We start from the raw sequence: 22,541 nt of genomic DNA on the forward strand, positions 1-22,541 counted from the left end.
CTGTGGTCAAAACAGACATTTCAGCTGTACCGAATGGAATGTGTTCAATTTACAGCGAATTATGTCGGATAGTTTAAATATCCCTAATTCTAAATAACACCATTTGGTCAGAGCACACCTTGTAGGGTGAAGTGCCCTGAGACGACTCGTCGTGATTCGGCGCTATATAAATAAACTTGAATTGAATAGGGAGCCTAAGTCACGCCCATCTACTTCCGGACCATGGGTCCCCGCTGGAAAAACAAAAACTCTCCAGAAAATGTATTCTGGATTCTTACTTTTTCACCTCATCAGTTACTTTTGAGCAGCTCAAAGGGATCTCCTGACCGCAAAGCGGAGAGCGCGTTTCGATGCTGCGTCAGTGAGGTGAAATCGCCGCAGCACAGGTGATGAGCTCCGCAGTAGCAAAGCGCTTCCGGCACAAATAAGACAGAAAGTAGAGAACATGAGCGGACACGAACGATAGAGTTAATTATAGTTTTTTGGTTGTGCCACTTTGAGAATGGACCGTGCGCTGGACGCAGCTGCCTGGAGCTCACCAACGACCAGAGCTCTGCCGCTCTCTGTGCTCTCCGCTCAAAAGAACCCCCCCGGACGCCCCGGATAGAGAGTGAAAAGTGGACATGTCCGGGGAAAACAGGACGAATGGTCACCCTAGTTTAATAGAAAGCGGGAGATTACAGATACAGTACTTTGCTCGTGCCCTTGCTGCCCTGGGCCCTTTAGAGTTCATGGACCCCTGGGCAATTGCCCAGTTGCCCATATGGTTAATCCGGCCTTGCTCCTGAGTGATGGCTCTTATGTGCATGGGTCCTGTAATTTTTATGAGTGTGTGCTTCATGCATCAACATGGCAGGTTTGTTTCCTCAGGATAAGGTCACTTATCACTGATGGCAGCATTATCTGATGTCAGCCTTCTTATCTCCGGTTTTCTCCCAGACAAAACATCATTTTTCATCAATGAAGGAAATCTTTATGTGGTTAGCTATCAGGAGGAGATTCTGGATGGTCATGGTGATCCCATATCTCCAGGGTCTGGGAACTATCTCCATCATCAAAGTAGCTTGGGAGAGTGGAGGACAGCTTGTGACTTGGAAGTTCAGCTGGGTCATTCTGTATGTGGGGGAGTGACCAACACCATTGAGCTGGTTGATCTGCAGCGACTCCTGGTGGAGGAAAGAAGTGTCATCACTAGCAACTGGTGACCAGTGTGAAAAGGAGCCTGCCTGGTGACCAGCATCAAGAGGAGGAGCCTAACTGGTGACCAGCCCCGGGGGAGGAGCCAAGCTGTGGGTAGATCTTCCACATATTACTGAGGTTCCTGACGGTCAAAAACTTGGTAGAGTTTCCCCGATACTGGCCCAATCTCAATACTCGCACTCCCACCCTTGCACTCTGCAGCTGCGTGATACCAACCAGGGGTACGAGTGCATAGGGTGTCCTGATTCTCAAAAACTCCCCTTTTGCACCCTTGGTCTGAGAGGTATTACCCAAAAGCCATTGCTGCAGAAGAAAAGGCTCAAGTTCCTTTTCTGAGAATATGTATTTTAAATGAGAATATGTATATATGGACAATTAGTTGATGCTCTGCATGTTTTGGACAAAGCAGCAATGAATTTAAGCTTATTTCAAGTAACTGGTTGTTTGTTTGAAATTTTTTAATAAAGGTTTTTGAACAAAGTACCACTGCGACCAGCATTCTGGCATGCGTTATGATCGATGACACAAAGCTCCCTGTCTCAAATTGGCTATTATTTGCACACTTGTGTACTAAGCACTCGGAGCTTCACTGCATACTTTCTCCAAGCGCACTTTGCCGAAGACCGCAGGGCGAGTTTTGGGATTGGGTCCAATTCGTTTTCATTTTGTGGGATACTGTGGGATGCAGCATAAACCAATCCACCAGGACTGTTTTTCATGTTTTGAGGTTCTGCCCGGGTGTCTAACTGGGTTGTTAATTCCCCAGATGCACATTCATACCTCGTGTTTGATCAGGCGTTCCAAAGTGAAATATAAAACCAATCAGTGTGACCTAAGTTTTGAAATCATTGTGTAAAATAACATTTTGTTTATTTCTCACTCTCAACTCAAATCATGACTCACAAGCCAGGTAAAATGTGCTAACTAAAAACATTCCTAGCTGTAGAGATTTAGGGGGTAATATAAAGTACAACTGTAACAACACAGTATAAAGGGAACTTTGATCAATTGTACGCTCCTGCCTCTGTTACCACGGAGAGGAGGTGTCACGCAACAGAAGAAAAGTAGCTGGTGCGGTGGAATGATGAGCTGCTGCCTGGCTGTGAGCGTTGGTGGGTTTTATCCGTGGTTTTATCACCTGTGCTTGACACGTTGACCTTTGGCTGTGGGTGAGCCAGGGAGGGGACCGCAGAGGGAGGGAGCTGAGCGAACTCCATATATGGGCATACCACCGACTCTGAGCTGCTATTGGCTGCGAGCCTTTGCAGCTGCTTGTCAACAAGATGGCCTTCCTCTTCTCGCCGTTTTGACACAGATGATTTTGGTATACCTGAGCACACGCTGTCAAAGCTGGTGCCCCTTCTGAAGAGATAGCGGCAGCGCGGTTGGACCGAGTCCTCGCTGGGTGTTCGTTCAATCAGCGGGAGCGTGTTGGGGGAACTGACAAGCTCACCATCTGCGTTCGCGACCAGAACCAGGTGGATAACAGAAGTAGCTGTAGGCCAGAGCTAAGTGAGCTATCTGAGCTACGTGGACTCGGAACACCTGCGCTTCCCCAGGTTCGGTTTCAGCCCAGAGACACCTGGCACCGACCAGCGGAGTTGTCGAAAGAGAATAACGTCACTAAGGTATTTTATACTTATTTAAAATGTAAGTATTTAAGAAAGTCCAAGCTCTCATGTTCAGTTGTGCTCCCGAATTAGCCACCTCGTTAGCTCAGGAGGAACAACCTGTTTACTCTGTAAACAATAAACAATATAACACAATGAAGGGAAAAGTTTAGAGGAGCCGCTCTGTCCAATAAAACCCGAGGTCACCAGTTTGTGTTAAACGTTAGGAGCTACCAGGCTAGGTAAGCTAACTGCTTCACTAGCTAGTGGCTTGAGACGTTCAGTTATAAATAGGATCGTTTAAAATACCGACTTAGTTTTTAGAGTTTATGTTTAGGCTTTTCACGCTTTAGTTGGGACCTGAGAGCTGGTTTTAGCTCGTGGTTTGGTGAGGAAAACGCTGTCCGAAAGGTAATGGTTGAGAAACCTGTAGGCCTTCATTTTGACCCGAACGATTCTGTCCCGCTGACGGGTTCACCTACGAGGCTCTTTCATCCACCGTTCCTATTTAACCCAACACCTGGTAAAGCATCGCTGTGGTTTGAGCACAAGTTGTTCTGGTTTTTAACAAATTAAAACATTTAACACTTTCACTGTTAAGAGAAGTCAAAAACACGGATGGTGAGGTCCGTAATGAGCGATGACCCTACACACAGGGAGACCTAACTGCAGTATAGTGGTAGTGTATGTATGTGTATAAGTCAGCTTGTGTGGCTGTAGCTCACCTGTAACATTTCAAGTGTATAATAGCAACAGTAAGACTAATTGAATCAGACGATGCATGACTGGGCCCACCTTTCAGGTGTTCAATAGAACAGAGCTCTGTGCTGGCCTGACTGTCTTATCAAAGATTGCATCACAGTAACTTAACGATGTTGTTGGACAAACATGCCGATGCTCATGCATGCAGTAAGATACAGCGTGCAGGCCGGGCTCACATGAAATGTGCCTGAGTGGACTCCCACTGTAATGCACACGGCACTTTGGTTGCAGCAAAGACTTGAGACGTGCAGAGAGATAACCAGGTAAAGATGTTGGTGCATACGTGTGTGATCTTTCTGCTGAGCACTTGATTGGCTTCTGGCTACAGTGCCGGAGAGCCAGAAGATTCAAGTGAGCAGACATGTTTTCATTTTGTAAAGCTCCACACAAGCATCAAACATTTAAAATCCCAACCTTAGAAATGAATGTATAACTCCCCCTTTTCCACAAAACCCAACAATATACAGTTCTGAAAGCTAAACTGGAGAGGGGTGTGGTGGATCTGGCAGAGTGGATTCTAATGGGCCATTCCCATCTGTACCGGGTCGGCCCGGGTAGCGTAGGTTGTTTACATATCTGGGTGGCCTGGTATTTTTCCGGGCCAACCAAGGCCCTGTCCACACGTAGCCGGGGATCTGCCAAAACATAGATATTTTTCTACGTTTTGGCCTGTCATCCACACGAAAACGGAGTTTTTTCACACGAAAACGTATCTTTTTAAAAACTCCGGCCAAAGTGAAGATCTGCGTTTTCTCCGTTTTGGGTGTCTGCGTGTGGACGGACAAAACCGGAGTTTTAAGGTCCGCAACGTCACTTTCCGCGACAAAAAAATGCTGACATCATGTGTGCGACCTGTGTTTACACTAGCCGACAGCATGGATGCCCTCAGAGCTGCGCTCGCTTTATCAATCGTCCACGCGCTTTTTGCTTGTTTGTTTTTGCAAGCGGAATTACTGCTGCTTGCGGAAGACCACAGACGAAGGACGAGGTTAAGAACGGGGGAAGTACTGCCGCCTACAGGTCTGGCATGTCCTTAACAACGTATTTATCCGGGTGCGTGTGGACAGAGTTTGTTTTTAAAACGCGGTGGTGTGGATGCAAGTTTTTGAAGGGGCGGGTATTCGTTTTTAAAAAACCCCAGCTACGTGTGGACTAGGCCCAAGGCTCATTCTCAGTCCTCTTCTCGAGGGGGTCTGCTTCAGGCCGACCAGGGCCAACACACCCACTGCTGACAGCAAATTCACACCTTCCATTAGAGCAAGCCTCTGATTGGTGGGTAGAATCAGCCCACATGGGCTTAAGGCAAGGATGTGTGGAATCAACCGGGCCAGGCTGGGGCCGACCGGGGCTTCCCGGCCCGGGCCGACCCCGTACAGATGGGAATGACCCATAAGTTATATCCCAAACCGGCCCCACATTGTGAGAGCCTGGGACTGTTTGACCAGCTGACCTGCAGTGTGGGTGTTCCCCAGAGGACGAAGCCCTTTCTTTTCTCCATCTACACTTCAGACTTCAGATTCAACAGGAACAGCTGTGTTCTGCAGAAGTTTTCAGACCACTCCGCAGTTGTCCAACTGATCACAGAGGATGATGATGCCAAATACAGAGGACTGACACAGAGCTTTGTGGAGCAAAACCACCTCCTGATTAAACACAGGAAACCAAATGCGATGGTGGTGGATCTTTGAAGACATCAGCCTGCTGTTGCTTTGCCGGTGAGCATCCAGGGAACGGACATCGAGAGTGTGGAGTCCTACAAATACCTGAGTGTTCACCTGAACGGTAAACCGGACTGGTCTCGCATAGGGCTGCTCGATTATGGCAAAAATAATAATCACGATTATGGTGACTGAAATTGAGATCTCGAATATTTTAGACGATTTTTCAATTAATGTTGATTTTATTTGTTTTTATTCAGTCATAAAATTGCTCAGGGCACAATCAGGACAAAAATGAATAAGAAACAAGATGATCACTAAAATAACTCCTGATTCCCAGTATAAAAAGACCAATATACTTACAGCTCATAGTCTATGACCCAAGGGCTATAGACCTTGGTTTAACTCATTTAAGTCTAACCAGTACAGACCCAAATACCAATACCTTGCTAATACTGACAGCAAGAATTATACAGTGGCATTTATAACAAATAAATGCAAATAAATTGATGATCACAAAATGTTGCATAACATTTATTTAGTCGTGTCAAGGTGCTGTAGGAGAGTGCACTAGCACCGTGTCCTCAGAGAGATTAGTTATTAGTTATCAGCGTGAGGAACTTATTTCTACCTTATTTATGAACTATTTATTTACAGGTCCATCAGTTAATGTAATAATTGTCCCAACCACAGCTGCACCCCCCCACCCCCCAACTCGGTCTCACAGCAATCAGTGGCAAGCTGTAAATGCAAAATGTAAAAGTGGTTCATGCAAACATTAAAGTGTGAGTCGCACCATTGGTGGAGACTTGTTCCACCCACACTTCCTGTTAGAACAGGAGGCGTTGCCTGATGGATGGAGAGCGTGTTACTGAGGTAGTGATTGACAGCACAGCTGTTTTTTTTAAGGTGGCTAGCGTAACCTGACATATCTGCAGGTGAGTGGCTGACTGCTGGAGTTCAGGTTAGTGCAGCCATGTAGTAGGGCACAGACAGCGTCGCGTCGTACAGCTCAGTCCTCTGCTGTGGCTGATTCTAAATCAGGGTGGAGCAGAGTTTTAACCTGAAGATGTAGATATAATTACGGTTTTGGGCTGAAACGTTACATGTAACATAACGTGTTATGATGCTGTTATGTTTGGAACAGGGTTGGAACAAATGAACCAGTGTAACTACGAGCTAACTTGGTTAATCGAAGAAGGGCTCCAGCGTAGCCCACCTGCAGGGCTGACTGGCTTCTGGGCGAGGCTGTGGTCATTAAGCTTGGGCATCAAGCATCGAACCGTTTCCTACTGTTAGTTTTTCCCGGAATCGTTCAGTTTTTTTATTTATATTCATAGTTTTGATTCCTAGAATGCCGACGGAAGAGGACTCTGCGGCTGATCTCCGTGAAAAATAAACGTAATCTGCAAATTGTGATCAATGCTTTTCAGAGCTGATCACACCAGCTGTCTGTGTGCAGCAGGAGCCCCCCCCCCCCCCTCCCTCACCCCAGACATAAATAAACGGGTCTCCAGAACTTTTACTCCGTGACGTAAACTTTAACTCCTGCAGCGTAGAGGAAACGTGTTAAATACGTCAACACGGTGGATTTAATAGAAGCTTTAAAGAACAAACTCTGGACGGTGTGAGGTGAGTTTGTCTCACTGCAGAAATAAAAACACACACGGAGCGTCAGCAGTCAGACGCAGCCGCTCACCAACACGTGTGTGTGTGTGTGTGTGTGTGTGTGTGTGTGTGTCAGAAGGCTGAACAATAACCTGTAGAATAATTAAACTCATCATGCTAGAGCAGCTTCTCTGTGGTGGACCACACCAGCTTCTGCCACCATAAATAATAATAATAATGATAATAATAATAAATATTTTAATTTTCTTTCTGAACTATTTCTGTTGAGAGTTTTAATGTTTAAATCTGTTAGATTGTTACTGACAGCAGCTACGTTTAAGTTCCTGTCCTGACTGAACGCTGCTGCAGCATGGAGGTGTAGTTCTCAGTCATCCTGGACGTGATCATCCTGAGAGTTTTAGTTGAGGGATTCCCAGAGTGTGGTGCGCGCATGCGCAAGCTGCCGCTAGGGGGTGCGCGAGGTGAAAAGTGTAATGGCTGCGGAGCTCAGACAAGTCTGTCATATGTCACCATTAGCGTAGAAACTCATTTGTGGGTGGGCCAAAGAAAAAGTAAGTGGGCACAATAAATGTAATTGAAAACAAGTATATTTTGCTTGTGTGTCCTCCACATGTGCCCTAGCTTCATAATAACAATGCGCCGAGCTTCAGCGCTCTGGCCTGCGCACGCCGATATGTTCCGTATTTGATCATTTTTAACGGTGTTGGAGGAATCTGAAGGTGGCGAGTCATTCTGGCAGATTGTAATTAACACCTGTCTCATGCAGGTGTTCTGACATTGTAAACCTCACACACAGAACATTGTGGATGTAACAAAATAAATCAAGAAATGATTCCCATTCAGGCTATTGACAGCGCGCTGAAGATCTGAAGTTCAGAGTGCGTCTGTCAGAGGTCAGACGCGTTCCAGCGGAACCACGGCTCACGGGTGCACAAGTGAGCACATCTGGGCTGGGCAGAAGGAATTTTACAACATTGGTTTAAATAGCGCCGATAACGAGACGCGGTGACTGGAGCGGCTGTGCCGCGTGCACACACACACACACACACAGATTCAATAAGCGCGCACGCTGCTTTAACTCCGGCCCGCTGTCAGACTGAAGGCAGAAATGAACGCTGCCTCCACCGTGATAAAAACTTTTAAGAGGTTATTTTTCATTCAAGGTCAAATTAAGATATTAGCTTCTGGGATGAGTCGGGTCCGCTCCAGCCAGTGACTCCTCATGAACCTGACCACAAGTCCACTGCAGCATTTGTTATTCCAGTCCGCGTGGCAGCAGATCGCAGATTCAGCCACACCATAAAACAGCAATAAGTCGGTCTGAGGTAAAAGTGAACCTCATGGCTTTATCTTGTCCCCTAGTGACATTTGATTACGCACAAGTAGGTGATCAGCTCAGGTTTACGCAGAGCAGAAGGAAGGAGAGCGCTCTGGCCGCACAGGTTAAACGTTCCTACTTTAAGAAAACCGTTAAATTGCATTGTTTATGTGCTACCTGGGCACTCTAAATATTTATTTAAAATTAAATCAAAGGAAATTGTAATGGTATCGAATGTTTATTAATTACTATTTAAAAAATGAAAGTGATGGGGAATTTTTTTTAACCCTGTCTGTTTAGCTTGACATCTGATATATATGTGAGCCATGCCCCGATGTGGGGGCTGGGGAGGGGTGCGTCGACATGGTCGGGACATAGAAGGGGGTGCGCGGCTAAATACGTTTGGGAACCACTGCTTTAGCTGAAAACAGCTGGTCGTTTCTGGATATGTTGGAGACATTTAGCCTCTCATCCCAGAGGCTGCTTCCAGACTTTGGTTGTGGTCAGAAACAAACACACTGGTTGTGCTGCAAGTCTTTTTCTTTTGTCTCCAAAACATGTTTTTGTCTAAATGAAGGTGATGTTGTTGTTCATAGAGTTAAAATTCATGTTGAAGTTAAGATTATTTCATCCAGTAGGACCTGTGGTTAGCTGGCTCATGTACAACATGTCACGTCTTGAAAGAATCGGAATCGATACGAGGAATTGGAATCAGAATTGGAATTGTATCAAACGATGCCCAACCCTAGTAGTCATGCTGGTCACATGTGGAGGTATAATATGGACCGGGAGCGTCATTTGGAATCGTAGGATGTCTTTCTTGCCTCTGATTGGCTAGAAGGGTTCTCTTACGATTGTCTATTTCATTTAGCAGCAACCCGTCTTCCCTTGATAAGTGCAGACTGTCCTGCCACCAACAGAACAGCTTTTGAGGGGGGTTTGTAAAGAAAATGCGAACTTTGCTCTATAATAATAAAACTGAAATGTAAAATGTGAATTTATAATAAATCTTGTTGCATTTATCACACTGTTGGACTTGTTGGCTCTGAAGCATTGAGGTTATCTTATTACAGCAGAGTACACACGTGTGCCTTACCTGAGTGTGAAATATAATAAAACTGCCCTATTTTGCCTAGCTGTGTGCAGCAGGTTTGTTTCTCTTTTAGTATATTAGAAACTGGTGAAAAACTCTTAATCCTAATCAGTTTGGGATTAAATTTAGAATAAATGGTACACAATTAAACAGACGATGAGAGATGTCCTAACTTGTAAACAGCCTTAACCTATGAATACATAAGATAGCCTAAAGTTAGATGCATTAAGAGTAAACTGCAAGTTAGAGACTCTCATAAATCAATGTTAAATATAAATATAAACATAATGGAAACTCATTTAAAACATTTTTACAATGACATAGATTATTTACAGGTTTTTCCTGTGTTCAAGAAGAAGAAAATATCATTTCTATAGTGCCTCAAGATAAAAATCATGAGGCGCTTCACAAAAACAAAAAATAAAAAAAAATTGTAAAAATATAAAAAAGCATTTCAAAAATGTTTAAAATATATTTAAAATGAGCAAGAATAAGCTATTGCGATTTAAAAAATAAAATGTTAAGAAAGAGAGAGAGTGAATAGGAAAGAGGGAAATCAGTGGATCCTGAGGAAGGTGGAATAGGTGGGGAGAGCAGAATAAAGAGAGAGAGGTGAAGAAGGTCATACAAAAGCCAGCTTGAACAAGTGAGTCTTCAGCTGCTTTTTAAAGGAGACCACTGAGTCCACTGATCTCAGGCTCAGGGGGAGAGAGGTCCAGAGTCTGGGGCCCACAGCAGCAAATGATCTGTCACCTTTGGTCTTTAGCCTGGTGCTGCACAACCAGTAGGCTTTGATCACTGGACCTCAGGGACCTGCTGGGGGTGTAGGGACTAAGAAGATCACCAATGTAAGATGGTGCTTGTCCATGTAAGGCCCTACAGACCAGAACCAGGATCTTGAAATGAACCCTGAAGTTGACTGGCAGCCAGTGAAGCTGGAGGAGAAGTGGGGTGATGTGGGTGTGTTTGGAGGACTTGGTCAGAAGCCGAGCACAGGCGTTCTGAACCACCTGTAGACGGTTCAGGGAGGTTCTGCTCAGACACGTGAAAAGAGAGTTACAGTAGTCTAAGCGTGAGGAGATGAAGGTGTGGATAACTGTCTCAAGTTCAGAGCGGGACAGAATGGGACTCAGCTTAGCAACGTTCCTGAGATGGAAGAAGGAAGAGAGAACAAGAGAACTGACATGAGAATCCAGGATGAGAGCTGGGTCAAAGGTCACGCCAAGGTTCCTGACGGAAGGTTTGGTGTGAGAAGCAAGCTGACCAAGAGAGTCTCTGACTTTGGGAACCAGCTTGTCTGCGGCACAGATGAGGATCTCAGTCTTATCTTCATTCAGCTGAAGAAAGCTCCCACCATCCAGGTTTTGATAGAGTCTAAGCAGGTGTGTAACAGCTGCAGCTTAGACATCTCATGGGGCTTAAAGGAGATGTACAGCTGGATGTCATCTGCATAAAGATGGTAGGATATTCCCTTGAAGGAGCTCAGGATGTGCTGAAGAGGAAGCAGATAGAGGAGGAAAAGCAGAGGCCCCAGCACAGAACCTTGTGGGACACCATGGGTAAGAGAGGTGGTGGAGGACCTAAACTTGGAGACGGCCACAGAAATGGAGCACTCAGAGAGATAAGAGGAGAACCACTCCAGAGCAGATCCTGATAGGCCTACCCAGTCTCTCAGCCTCTCCAGTAGCAGGTGATGGTCAACAGTGTCAAAGGCTGCAGTCAGGTCCAGCAGGACCAGAACAGAACAGTCCCCTGCATCACTGTGGGTCAGAAGGTCATTAGAGACCCTAAGAATTCAATTCAATTCAAGTTTATTTATAAAGCGCCAAATCACGACAAGAGTCGTCTCAAGGCACTTCACATAATAAACATTCCAATTCAGGTCAGTTCATTAAGCCAATCAGAAATAATGTTTCCTATATAAGGAACCCAGCAAATTGCATCAAGTCACTGACTAGTGTCAGTGACTATACAGCAATCCTCATACCAAGCAAGCATAAAGCGACAGTGGAGAGGAAAACTCTCTTTTAACAGGAAGAAACCTCCAGAGAATCCTGGCTCAGTATAAGCAGCCATCCTCCACGACTCACTGGGGATCGAGAAGACAGAGCAGACACACACACACACACACACACGGACAAGTAATGTGACGAGCTGTTTCAGAAGGTCATTAGAGACCCTAAGAAGAGCTGTTTCAGTAGAATGAGCTCTACGAAAACCTGACTGGAAGCTATCATAGATGTTATGTTCATCAAGAGCAGCTGTGAGTTGTTTAGCCACAACCTTTTCCAAGATCTTGGAGATGAACGGAAGTTTAGAGATGGGTCTGAAGCTGCTATGGAGAGAGGGGTCGAGACTCGGTTTTTTAAGAAGCGGGTGGATTACAGCGTTCTTAAAGTAAGTAGGGACCTGACCAGAGACCAGATAAGCATTAATTATAGAGAGCACGCTGGGACCGATGGACTGAAAAGCACTTTTAAACAAAGATGAGGGTAAGATGTCGAGGGGGCATGCAGAGGTCAAATTTGTGTGGCGGCCGCCTCCAGTTAATTTAGTGCCGCCCCAGCCTGATTTTTCAGAAAGAAAAAATGCTTTTTACTGGCGCACGGTGTGGAAATCTGGATGCAGTGGAGGAAAATAAAGGAACCAGCAAAGGCAGAACCGGTCCAAAGTTTGGGATCAAAAGTGCAGCTACATGCGGATTGGCTAATGCTAAAGCTAACGGGTAGCAGTCTCACGATCAAGTGGCGCTCAGAAAAATATATGATGGTAAAACTAAGAAAGACATAACTCTACAAGCGGATGGAAAGTCCCCACCATCCTGTTTAAAGTTGACTGGCAGCCAGTGAAGCTGAAGTTTGTAGCACTCATTATAATGTTGTAGAAAATTTTTGGCCAATCCATGTGATCAGTATCGGTGATCAGCATTCTTTGATATCGGTATCTGTGATCGGCAGCAAAAAACCTGATTGGTGCGTCCCTAGTATTTTTAAACGAAATATCCACATTAAGTCTTTCAAATAGTATTTTCTGGACGTCATTTTATGTGAATTAGAAAAAAATTTAACCTGCAATTTGCTCTTTAAAAGCAAATGGATGTCAGTCTAACAGTGAGATAAATGCAGCAGTATTTATCACAAGTACACATTTGATTTACAGGTATTTGGTATGTTGATAAACAGGACAGAATGGCTGTTAAAGCAATAAGTTCACAGTTAAAAAAAAACTTCTTAAGATCTGCAAACATAAAAACCCTGCAGCGAGGGAAGATGGTTTACAGTTACATGAAATGTCCAATCATTGGAGAGCCCTTCCAGCCAATCAGAGGCAACAAAGGTTGGCCGTTCCTTGGAGATCCTATGATTCCAAATGTCTCGGACAGAGACTGTTAACATACAAGCAGAACATCAGACTGCTATGATCGTAGCTGAGCGCCGTGCCTTTTACATCAGCTCCTGTTCCATTGATGGAAATCAGCGGGATATTAGCTATATGCTAACGCGAAGCTAACAGAGCCACCGGCCTGCATGCCTGGCTGCCCCGGGAAACGGGAACGGCCAGCTGCCTGCTCTAGCGGTTGTTCCTGGGATCCGCTCAAGTTCTATTTCATCTAGTCTTAGCCGTTAAGCTAGCTGCTATTGGAAGGATGATCTCAGCATCAGCCAATCATGAAGAGCTTAAATGTACGCCCACCAATGGTGGGCACCCCTTGTGGGTATATAAGTGGAGCGACTCCACTGTTCGCCTTCGTTATCTCTTCAAGCCAACCTTAAGAGCTTCCTTTAAAGAGCAATATTATCCAAGAACATTCGACTCACCGACCATGTCCAGCGATGGCAGGACCTGCCCGGCCTGCCAGACGGGCTCCATCTCCAGTAGCGACCTGCACTCCAAGTGTGAGGTCTGTCTCTGGGCTCATCACGCTGGCCTGGCCTTGACCCCCCAGGCCTCGTGCCCGTTTTGTGCCGCTCTGCCCGTGGCTGAAAAAATCCGCCGGGTCGAGTACTTCACCCCCGCCGCCGAGGAGGAATTTCCGGTGGCTGACACGTACTCGCTGGACAAAGCCTTAGACTTCTTCCACGTCGGTCAGGAGCCGGCTGGCTTCAACTGACTGGACGACGTCATCGATAGTGAGGAGTACAACGATGCTGGCTGCCATAGCCCTTCTTCCCTCCTGGACAACACGGAGGTCGACGAGTCTCGCTCAGCGGGTCCTTCTGCCCCCAGTGGCTTCTCGCTCCTCCCTGCCAGCAGTAAGAGCACTGCTCCAGGAGCTGCCCGCCATCATCTCCGCGGCTGCAGTCCGCAAGGGGCTAGCCGTGCCAGAACCGACTCCGCCTGAAGTGGATGATTTGGCGGGAATTTTCGGGGCTACACAGACGCGCTGTCCAGACCCCATCTGGTCGCGCTTCCCCGCTGCTATGAGCTGCTGGTCCGCCGCCTTCTCCGAGCCTGCCAAGCTCAAGGCGCCAGTTTCCACATATGCGCCCATTACCAAGGTCAAGGGCTTCTCCGACCAAGGCTGGCCATCCGTTCCTCCACTGGAGCCGGACTTGGCCGTGCTGTTTGGCGCCAAGAACCATTTCGCTGTGCGCTGCTGTGCTCACCGGTTCTGCTCGCACTGCTGCCTGTCAGACCCTTATTCAGCGGGCCCTGTGGCTCAAGACCCTGCCCTCCATTCCTGAACACCTACACAGGGAGATGCTGGAAGGCCCCATCACCTCTGACGTTCTGTTTGGTCCCCATCTTAGGAGCGTAATCGAGAGGGCTCAGAAGACAGCTGAACTGTCAGCTGCGGTGCGAGACCTGGTCCACCCTCGGTCAGCCTCGCACTCCGGCCGTTCCTCCAGAGGATGGGACAAATGGGGTGGAAACTTCAGGCGCCCAGCTGCACCGCTCGCCCCACGGAGCCGGCCTCCCGCTTCAGCTCCACCTCAGTGGGACCAGAGAGTTGGCGGCCAATGGTTCCGAAAGAGCCAGCAGACACAGTCTTGGCAGTCACAGGCGCAGGAACCTCGCCGAAAGCAACCACGAAAATGACTTGGGGGGGGGGGGGTGCTTATGACTGTAATGTTAATTATGTTGGTTTTGAAATAAAACCCAAAAAACGTCACTTAGAGAGCACAATCCTACAGTCCTCTGCTGAATCCTCACACATGTTCCCCACACCAAGCACTGCGGCACATCTGCATGTTCACGCAGTCAGTCATATTACATGGCCAGCTGTAAGGGTGCGCTCTATTTGCACACCGGCCCTAGCCTCCGGCCAGGCCCAACTCATTCTGCTTCCCCCACAACGTTGGGTGGGACGGGATGTCATGGCGCTGTCGCGACCACGCACGGCGACACAGTGTGCGGCTCCATCCACTGGCACTTGGCTGTCCCCGTGCACGGGACCGGCTCCCACTCGTCCTTCATCCTTGGACTCCACGCTCCGCGGTGCGGATGAGCCTCTTCCAGCTGTTCCACACTCGCCCTTTCAAGCGCAGCCCTCCATGGGTCGCTCCCAGTTCTCTGGTGCGAGCGACGGCGGTAAGGGCGCGAACCCAGTCCTCAGACATTGTTCATGTGACTTTGAACACGCGTCCGCTGTCGGAACGCGCGCACGAGTGGCGCCGCCTTTGTCTCATGAGCAAATGGATATCGGAGACCATTCATTGCGGTCACACACTCCATTTTCAGTCCGCTCCTTCTCCCTTCAACGGGATCGTGGAGACGACGTTCACGTCACAGGAACAATCTCAGCCCCTGAAGCTGGAGTTGCGGGAACTTCTGTCCAAGGACGCAATTTCCCAAGTCCCTCGCGGACAAGAGCTCTCAGGCTTCTACTCCCGCTACTTCGTAGTACCGAAGAAGTCGGGAGGAATGAGACCAATTTTCGACCTTTCCCTGTTCAACTGCTCCATAGCAGTGATGCATTTCCGCATGTTAACAATGAGGCAAGTCCTGGAATACGTGCGCTCCGGGGATTGGTTCACGTCAATAGACCTGAAAGATGCATACTTCCATATCCCAGTAATTCCCAAGCACCGGAAGTTCCTGCGCTTTTCATTCAAGGGAGTTCAATACCAGTTCAATCGTCTCCCTTTCGGCTACTCGCTAGCCCCGCGCACCTTCCCCAAATGTCTGGAGACCGCACTGCAGCCACTGCACATGGCGGTAATGAGGGTTTTATTTTACCTGGACGATCTGCTCCTATGCGCCCGGTCCAAGGACGAGGCGCCAGAGCAAACCAGGAAGTTAACAGAGCATCTGTCAACCCTGGGGTTTTCCATAAACTGGGAGAAGAGCTCCCTGCATCCTCTCATACGGGGTCCCCATCAGACGTCCTACGTCACACATATCTGTGTTTACGGATGCGTCACTGTTGGGATGGGGGTCACGTACTTGTCCCATACGGTGGCAGATCGCTGGCCCTCCCACACGCACGAGCACATAAATGTGTTGGAGCTTATGACAGTGAAGAATGTGATCAGACACTTCGCTGCCCTTCTCCAGGGCCGTCATGTCGAAGTTCACACAGACAACCAGGTGGCGGCAGCCTACATAAATCGCCAAGGGGGAGTTTGATCCCTCCCACTATTGCGTGTAGCCACAGATTTACTGTGTTGGGCACATGTCCACCTGCTGTCCATCAAAGCCACCTACATTCCGGGGGTGCTTAATGTAGCAGCAGACATCCTGTCGAGAGGGGGACCCCGCGACTCCGACTGGTGTCTGCATCCCGCACTGATATCACAGATCTGGATCAGGTTCGTGGAACCATCTGTGGATCTGTTCGCAGCTCGCGAAAATGCTCAGTGTCGCCTGTGGTTTTACCTGAGTCCCGGGGACCACCCCCTGCTCGGAGCGGACGCCTTCTCACACCAGCCCTGGCCTCAAACGCTCCTATATGCGTTTCCGCCACTCCCACTGATTCCCCGTCTCCTGGACCGAGTTCGGTCGGAGCAGCTCTCGGTGATTCTGGTGGCTCCCAGGCGCTTGTCCGTGTCATGGTTTCCAGACATGCAAGCGCTAGTGTCCGGCTCCACGTGGAGGCTTCCGTGGAGGGCGGACGCCCTACTCCAGGCGGATGGGATAATCAAACATCTTCCCGAAATAGGCCAACGGCTGTGGGTCTGGCCGCTGAGCGATCACGCTTAGAGGCTTCTGGGCTGCCACATGATGCGGTCGCCACGATTCAGAGTGCGCGGGCGCCCTCTACCGTTGCATCTTATGCTGCTAAATGGGCAGCTTTCCAGAAATGGTGCACAGAGCGAAATGTTCAAGCGCTCTCCTGCCAGCTGGCGGATGTCCTATCGTTTCTGCAGATGCTGATGGACAGGAGCCTCACATTCAGCACTATTAAAACATATGCTGCAGCTATCTCATCCTGTCACTAGGGTTTTGGAGATAGATCTGTTTTCAATCATCCCCTCACAAAACGTTTTCTAAAAGGTGTCAGAAGGAACAGACCTGTGTCCTGCCCGCTATTTCCCCAGTGGGACCTAACGGTGGTTCTGCGCGGCTTATCTGAAGCCACATTTGAACTCTTGGACCAGGTCTCACTCAAGTTCCTGTCACTCAAAACTGCCTTGCTGCTGGCACTGGCATCAGTCAAGAGAGTGAGCGACCTAACCGCCCTCTCAGTGGCTCCCGCATGCCTCAGGATCCGGGAACATGGCGGGTCTGTTTTATGCCCCAACCCATATTTATTATTTGGACATTAGTGGGTGTGGTTTACATCAATACATTATTTTAAATCTGAAATTGATATGGATTGATCAGAAGTTGCTATGTGTGTAATAAAAAAATAAGAGGTGCATTCATCTGTGTATCTCCTTTGATCCGCATTATTGATATTTTCAGCACCAGAACAATGAAGCAAAGAAACAGATTCCTGAGTTTATGTTAGTAATTTTATTTATTAGGTGCATCTGACCTGTTCTATTTTTCTCTGAAATGAGATTAAATCAGTGCTTCTATGGGTTGTCTCCTCTCTGCACTAGAAAAATGTACTTTATTATAATGTTCTAATGCATCTTGATGTTCTTAAAAAATAAATTAAATCAAAGATATTGGTCAGTAATGCCAAATATGTAAATTTGTGTTTCAGTCATTTTTATACTGGCTTAAAAATACGTCATTAAGTCTACTAAGCAGGGGTGTAGAAGGTGTTTAATAGGGCCAGCCCAGTAATGATCTTGGACCAAAATAAAGGGGAGCAGAAGGAGATGTTTTTCCACACGCCAAGAAAAATTAAATACCAACCCCCCCCCCCTGCAGTGTGTGTCACTGAGTGTTTAAATCAAAAATTATTCTTGTGCAAATATTGGTGTATGCACCTTTAATACTAGTTAATAAAATGCAGCAGTTGCTGGATTGGTGCAGTTCAAAGTGGAGTGCATCAAATAAAACAATATTAACATAAAGGTGAGACGTGTCATAATCCCCCCCCCCCAGCTGGAAAAATTCCTAGGGGAAACACTACATCTTTTTAATGAAAGCAGCAAAATATTTTGTTTTGCTGCACAAACATTTGACACCAGTTTTGTTAGGTTTGTGTGTGTGTGGGGGGGGGGGGGGGGTTCTGGCGTTCCCTACAGCTGACCTAGCAACAGAAACAAAACATGCTGGGTGGATGAAAGACTTCCCCTCCCGGTTCTGTAGTTTATGCACTTTAGCAGGGAGAAAGGGGTAAGGACGTGGAGGATGGCAACAATTTCACTTCTAGCCAATCCCCTGCTGCCGTTGACTAAAAATAGGTACGGCATACGCCTGCATGCTCCTCCCTACATTGCCTCCTATTAAGTATAGTCCCGTTTGAAAGCCGAGACACAAAAACGACCGTCCCTTTGGTTCTGCATCTCTCATCTCTTTCATCTGATGCCCACAGACCTCAGACCTGAAATGTAATCCCTTTTAATGTGATTTAGAGGCCTCAAAGTGGGAGAGATGGTCTTGACATGGAGAAGCAAATGTTGCTGCTAATTAGGTTTGGCCTCAGTCTGAAGCAGGCCGTTTGTGATTGGTTGCTATAAGGGTATGTTGCTGCTGCTGGTTGTGAGTTTAGATGCTAACAGCGGAGTGAAGACCTCAAGGCAACTGTTCAGTTAGTTATTGATCAAGTAAATTGACCCCAGCACTGGTGAACTTGACTTTACTGATGTGAACCTAATTTTAACATCCTGGTTTTGCTTCTACTCTTCGTGCAGGTTTTATGTTTTGTATCACCGCCAGTCGGTTGGGTGCTGGAACAGCCAGCCAACAATGAGCGCTCTTGGGATTTATTGGCCAGCGTAGATGCAGACATGCCACGGTGGTCCTCATCCTGATGGACCGTGACGCATTCTCCCACATCCGGCTGTGGTGCCCACGCCCTTTTGGCACCTACTCTCAGAACAAAGGTCGGAGTCCAGGGTCAAGTGGCAGCAGTGGAGGAACCAGTGGAGCAGGGTCCACCTCGGTCTACAAATCTGAGCTTGGTCAAGGTGCCAGAAGAGTGGCAGGAGAAAGTGGAGATGTAGGAATGATAGTTGGTGTGCAGGAGGGAAGTGGAGGAGAGGAGGATGTGGGCTCAGAGAACACTCCACCTGAACCTGAGCTTGAAACCAGCTCCATGACGCAGAGCCAGACCCCTCAGCCTCCCACAACCTCTCCTTCACCACCAAATTCTGGGCCCCAGATGCAAGATGGGCGGGTACTGTTAGACACCTGGTATGTTATAAAGCCAGGTAACACCAAGGAGAAAATCGCCTTCTTTGTTGCACACCAGTTCAGTGGAGCAGGCCAGCCCAGACCAAGTGCCATGAAGGTGAGAAGCTAACGTGAAGAAATGCCACCATCTTCCTTTACTTTATTTAAAGATTTGTTTCTGTGTTCTCCAGGTTAAAGGCAACTGGGCAACAGACTGCAGTAAAGCCAAAAGACGAAGACGATGCTCCTCCTATGACCCCCCAACACGCCCCCATGCTCTCACCCATGACAGCTCAATTGCACTGCCTAGCCCTGATGAGCCACAGCCAGGAGGTGTCAGTGAAACCGATTTGCTTTCAGTGGCAGAAATGGTTGCCTTGGTTGAACAGAGGACCGCCATGGCCCTTCAGGGGATTGTGGCTGTTCATGGGAACCAGCAGCAACAGCACAACATCCACCAACCCAGTGCTATCACTCATAGCCAGGGCCTTACCTCCAGCCAGCGCGTTCTGCTCCGAGGCACAGCGTCAGACCCCTCTCCTATGGTGTTTGTGTCGAACAGTTCAAATGGACAGCCCTCTAAAGCAGCAGAGAAGCCATCGTCTCTGATCCAAACAGACCAGGAGTTCGAGGAGCAGCAGGAGTCCTTGAGGGTAGCGCAGGCTATTGCGCACTTTGAGTCCCAAAACCTGGAGAATCGGCTCCATCTAGGTCCTGGTTCTGGACTACATGCTTCTAATCAGGACAGAGAGAGGGAAAGTAGGAGAGGAGACACTGTAACACCACCTCCATCATCCAGTCACAGTCACGGTGAGGTTAGGATTGCTTTCAGAGTGTCAAACCTGGACCCACGTGCTCAGCTGGAACCAGCTGGCCGGTCTCGCTGTATGTTTATGAGTTGTGGTGGTGGGAGTAATCAGGCAGCAGCCCGGGCCAAAGAGAAAATCACCTGTGATCTGTACCAGCTCATCAGTCCTTCATCAAGAGATCCTAGTAGTTTGCTGCTTGCTGCCACAACATCTGCCCCCAAACCAGATGGAGACCTTGTTCACCAAGACAGGGCGACTTGCGGCAGCCCGGACCCAACCCAAGAGCTGTCTTCAGGGGAGAAAAAGGGTGTGGGTAGGGAACGAGTGACCGGTTTTCATGTGGAGGTGGTAGTGACCGGTGCTGTGGACCAGTGTGTGTTTTATGGCAAGGACAGCACAGAGAATGTGCAGGAGGAGACTGTATGTTTTGCAATGCCTGGGGGTGGAGGAGGTGGAGGTATTGGGAGCTCAACTGACGCCTCATCAGATGATCCACCTCCCGGACAGCTCTTTTTCCTTCAGTCCCCTAGGGGGCCAGAGGAGGATGGAAAAGCAAAGACCCCTGGCAGTGGTTCAGGAATGTGCTCTTTGGACTGTGCCAACAATAACAGTCCGGGGTCAGGGGTGACGGTGGGCCCAGGAGAGCGGGCAACACGACCAGACTCTCCTAGTGTTGGGGAGGACTGCTCAGACCCTTCGCTCTGTCGTCTCTACCGCCACGTGTCCCATGACTTCCTGGAGATCCGCTTCCAGATTCAGCGACTCCTCGAGCCCCGACAGTACATGCTATTGCTTCCTGACCACATCATGGTCAACATCTTCAGCTACCTGCCAACGCGCTCCCTGGCAGCCCTTAAGTGCACGTGTCACTACTTCAAGGCGTTGATTGAAACGTATGGGGTGCGTGCTGTGGATTCACGCTGGAACCAAGACCCTCTCTACAGGGACGACCCCTGCAAACAATGTAAGCGCCAGTATGAGCGCGGGGATGTGTCTTTGTGCCGTTGGCACCCCAAACCTTACCACCACGACCTGCCTTATGGACGCTCCTACTGGATGTGCTGCCGGCGTACAGACAAAGACACCCCAGGCTGTCGTGTTGGACTCCACGACAATAACTGGGTCCAGCATCCTGCTGATGGCTGTCAGTCCATCCGCACGAAGAGGGAGGAGGCTAGGTAGAGAGGACAAGTCCGCCACATAGATGCAACTCATCTCATAAAGCAGACTTCCTCCCTCCCTCCCTCCCTCCCTCTCTCGTCCCTTGAACAGGGGACGAGAGAGAAGTTGAAGGTGGAGTCGGCTCTCCAGGACTTGTTTCCTTCTACTCTTCTTTCTCATACTAACCCTCAGCGAAGGGGTGCTGAGATGCTAAGAAGGAAGAGACGTTTCGCACTCCTTGCCTTTTTTCTTTCCAGGTCCTCTGGAATCTGTCCCATTCTGTGTGGCTACAGTTAGTTGGGTTGGGGTCCTCTCCTGCAGCTTTCTGTGCACGTACGCACGTGGATATTACAGTAGGTTCATGTGGACACGTTGCAGTGTTTGGATTGAGATTAGCATTCATAAAGTGACGTATAGAAATGTAAAGCCTGCTTACCGGTCTCAACACGTGTGTTTTATGTTGTCCCCATGCCTGACCACCACATTGGCTGTACTGTGGTGCTGTCTAGAGCCCAGTTCAGTGGTGGAATGTTTAGCTACAGAAATGTGATTGTATAAAGCAAGCTTGATTTTATTTTTCTTCATCGTACAAGATGCCATCTGTACCTGTCCTGCACCGTGTGTTCTTTTCTGAATGTGCTGTAAAGTTGTCAGTCCCCTGATGATGCTGCTGAAATCGTTGCTTATCACTGATTATTCTGAAACGGGCTGTCCGTGTGTGAGTGGACCCTAACCTTGCTGACCAGCCACAGACTACCTTCTGGTTTACAGAGACTTATGAGAGATGGTTTTAATGGGAGAAACTTGATGTCACTTTGTATGGTTTGATTTGCTTGTTTTCCATTGTTTTTGTTTTTATTTGGTTGTCAGAATGTTTGCTGTTTGGTTTTAATCTTGAGGACTGTGTTCTCTTGTTTCAGTCTGTCGCCTACTGAACTGGTAAAGATGTATTTTTTAATGCTCCATCATTGTTTTAACCCAACACTTTCTCCTCCCTCCACCGTCGTCCTTCACGCAGCAGCAGGCAGCGTTTGCCCAAAGCTGTTCTCCATGCTTTGAAGTGGGTGAGAACATCTACCGCTACCAACAAACCACACCAGCTTCCAGCCTTAAAAGCTCCCTACCTCTTCTTACCCACCCTGCAGGAGTCCGAGGCGTTGGATACCTCACAGATCTTAAGTATTGAGAGTTGCACAGGAACCTGTTAGGGGCTTGTTTTCAAATGCTACACTCCTTAGCTCTACTGGGTCCATTCAAAATGTCAAGTGAGTTTGCAATGCCTGGTGATGGCTCTGGCTTCAGAGGTAGGGGGACCCCCACCCCCTATTCCTTGCTTTAAAACTCCAAGACACCCCCACCCCACCTCCTCAAGCTGATGGATGGAACATTGAAGAACTGATGATGAAACTGCATGTAGAGAAGACAGTTGGGCAGTCATGGGAGAGCTCTGTAGGTTGCAGATGTGTAATGGGAAATACATGCTTAAATAAAAACAGAAGACATTATTAAAACTGGAAATTTTAATGACTTCCTGGTCTGTGTGGTGACTGATCCAGTAACAGTAGGAAGTAGCAGCTCTACCTCCATGTTTGAACAACTTTAAACCAATTTGACCAGTTTAAACTC

General features: G+C 48.0%; 1 protein-coding gene across 1 annotated transcript; it reads left to right on the plus strand.

Moving 5' to 3' along the window:
• Positions 1–2,439: 2,439 nt before the first annotated feature.
• On the plus strand, positions 2,440–22,442 carry fbxo46 (F-box protein 46). The gene is made up of 3 exons (XM_015975389.3): positions 2,440–2,828; positions 18,465–19,063; positions 19,137–22,442. The coding sequence occupies exons 2-3, from the start codon at positions 18,584–18,586 to the stop codon at positions 20,934–20,936; spliced, it is 2,280 nt and encodes a 759-aa protein (XP_015830875.3). The 5' UTR covers positions 2,440–2,828; positions 18,465–18,583; the 3' UTR covers positions 20,937–22,442.
• The last annotated feature ends 99 nt before the right edge of the window (positions 22,443–22,541 follow it).

Source organism: Nothobranchius furzeri, chromosome 13 (genome assembly GCF_043380555.1).
Source record: "Nothobranchius furzeri strain GRZ-AD chromosome 13, NfurGRZ-RIMD1, whole genome shotgun sequence".
NCBI classification, from domain to species: Eukaryota; Metazoa; Chordata; class Actinopteri; order Cyprinodontiformes; family Nothobranchiidae; genus Nothobranchius; species Nothobranchius furzeri.

Bases quoted from the DNA above. Each gene is read 5' to 3' on its own strand.
- fbxo46 (XM_015975389.3), top strand. From the start codon at position 18,584: ATGGACCGTGACGCATTCTCCCACATCCGGCTGTGGTGCCCACGCCCT. The intron at 19,064-19,136 runs GTGAGAAGCTAA...TGTGTTCTCCAG, and splicing joins CCAGACCAAGTGCCATGAAG to GTTAAAGGCAACTGGGCAAC.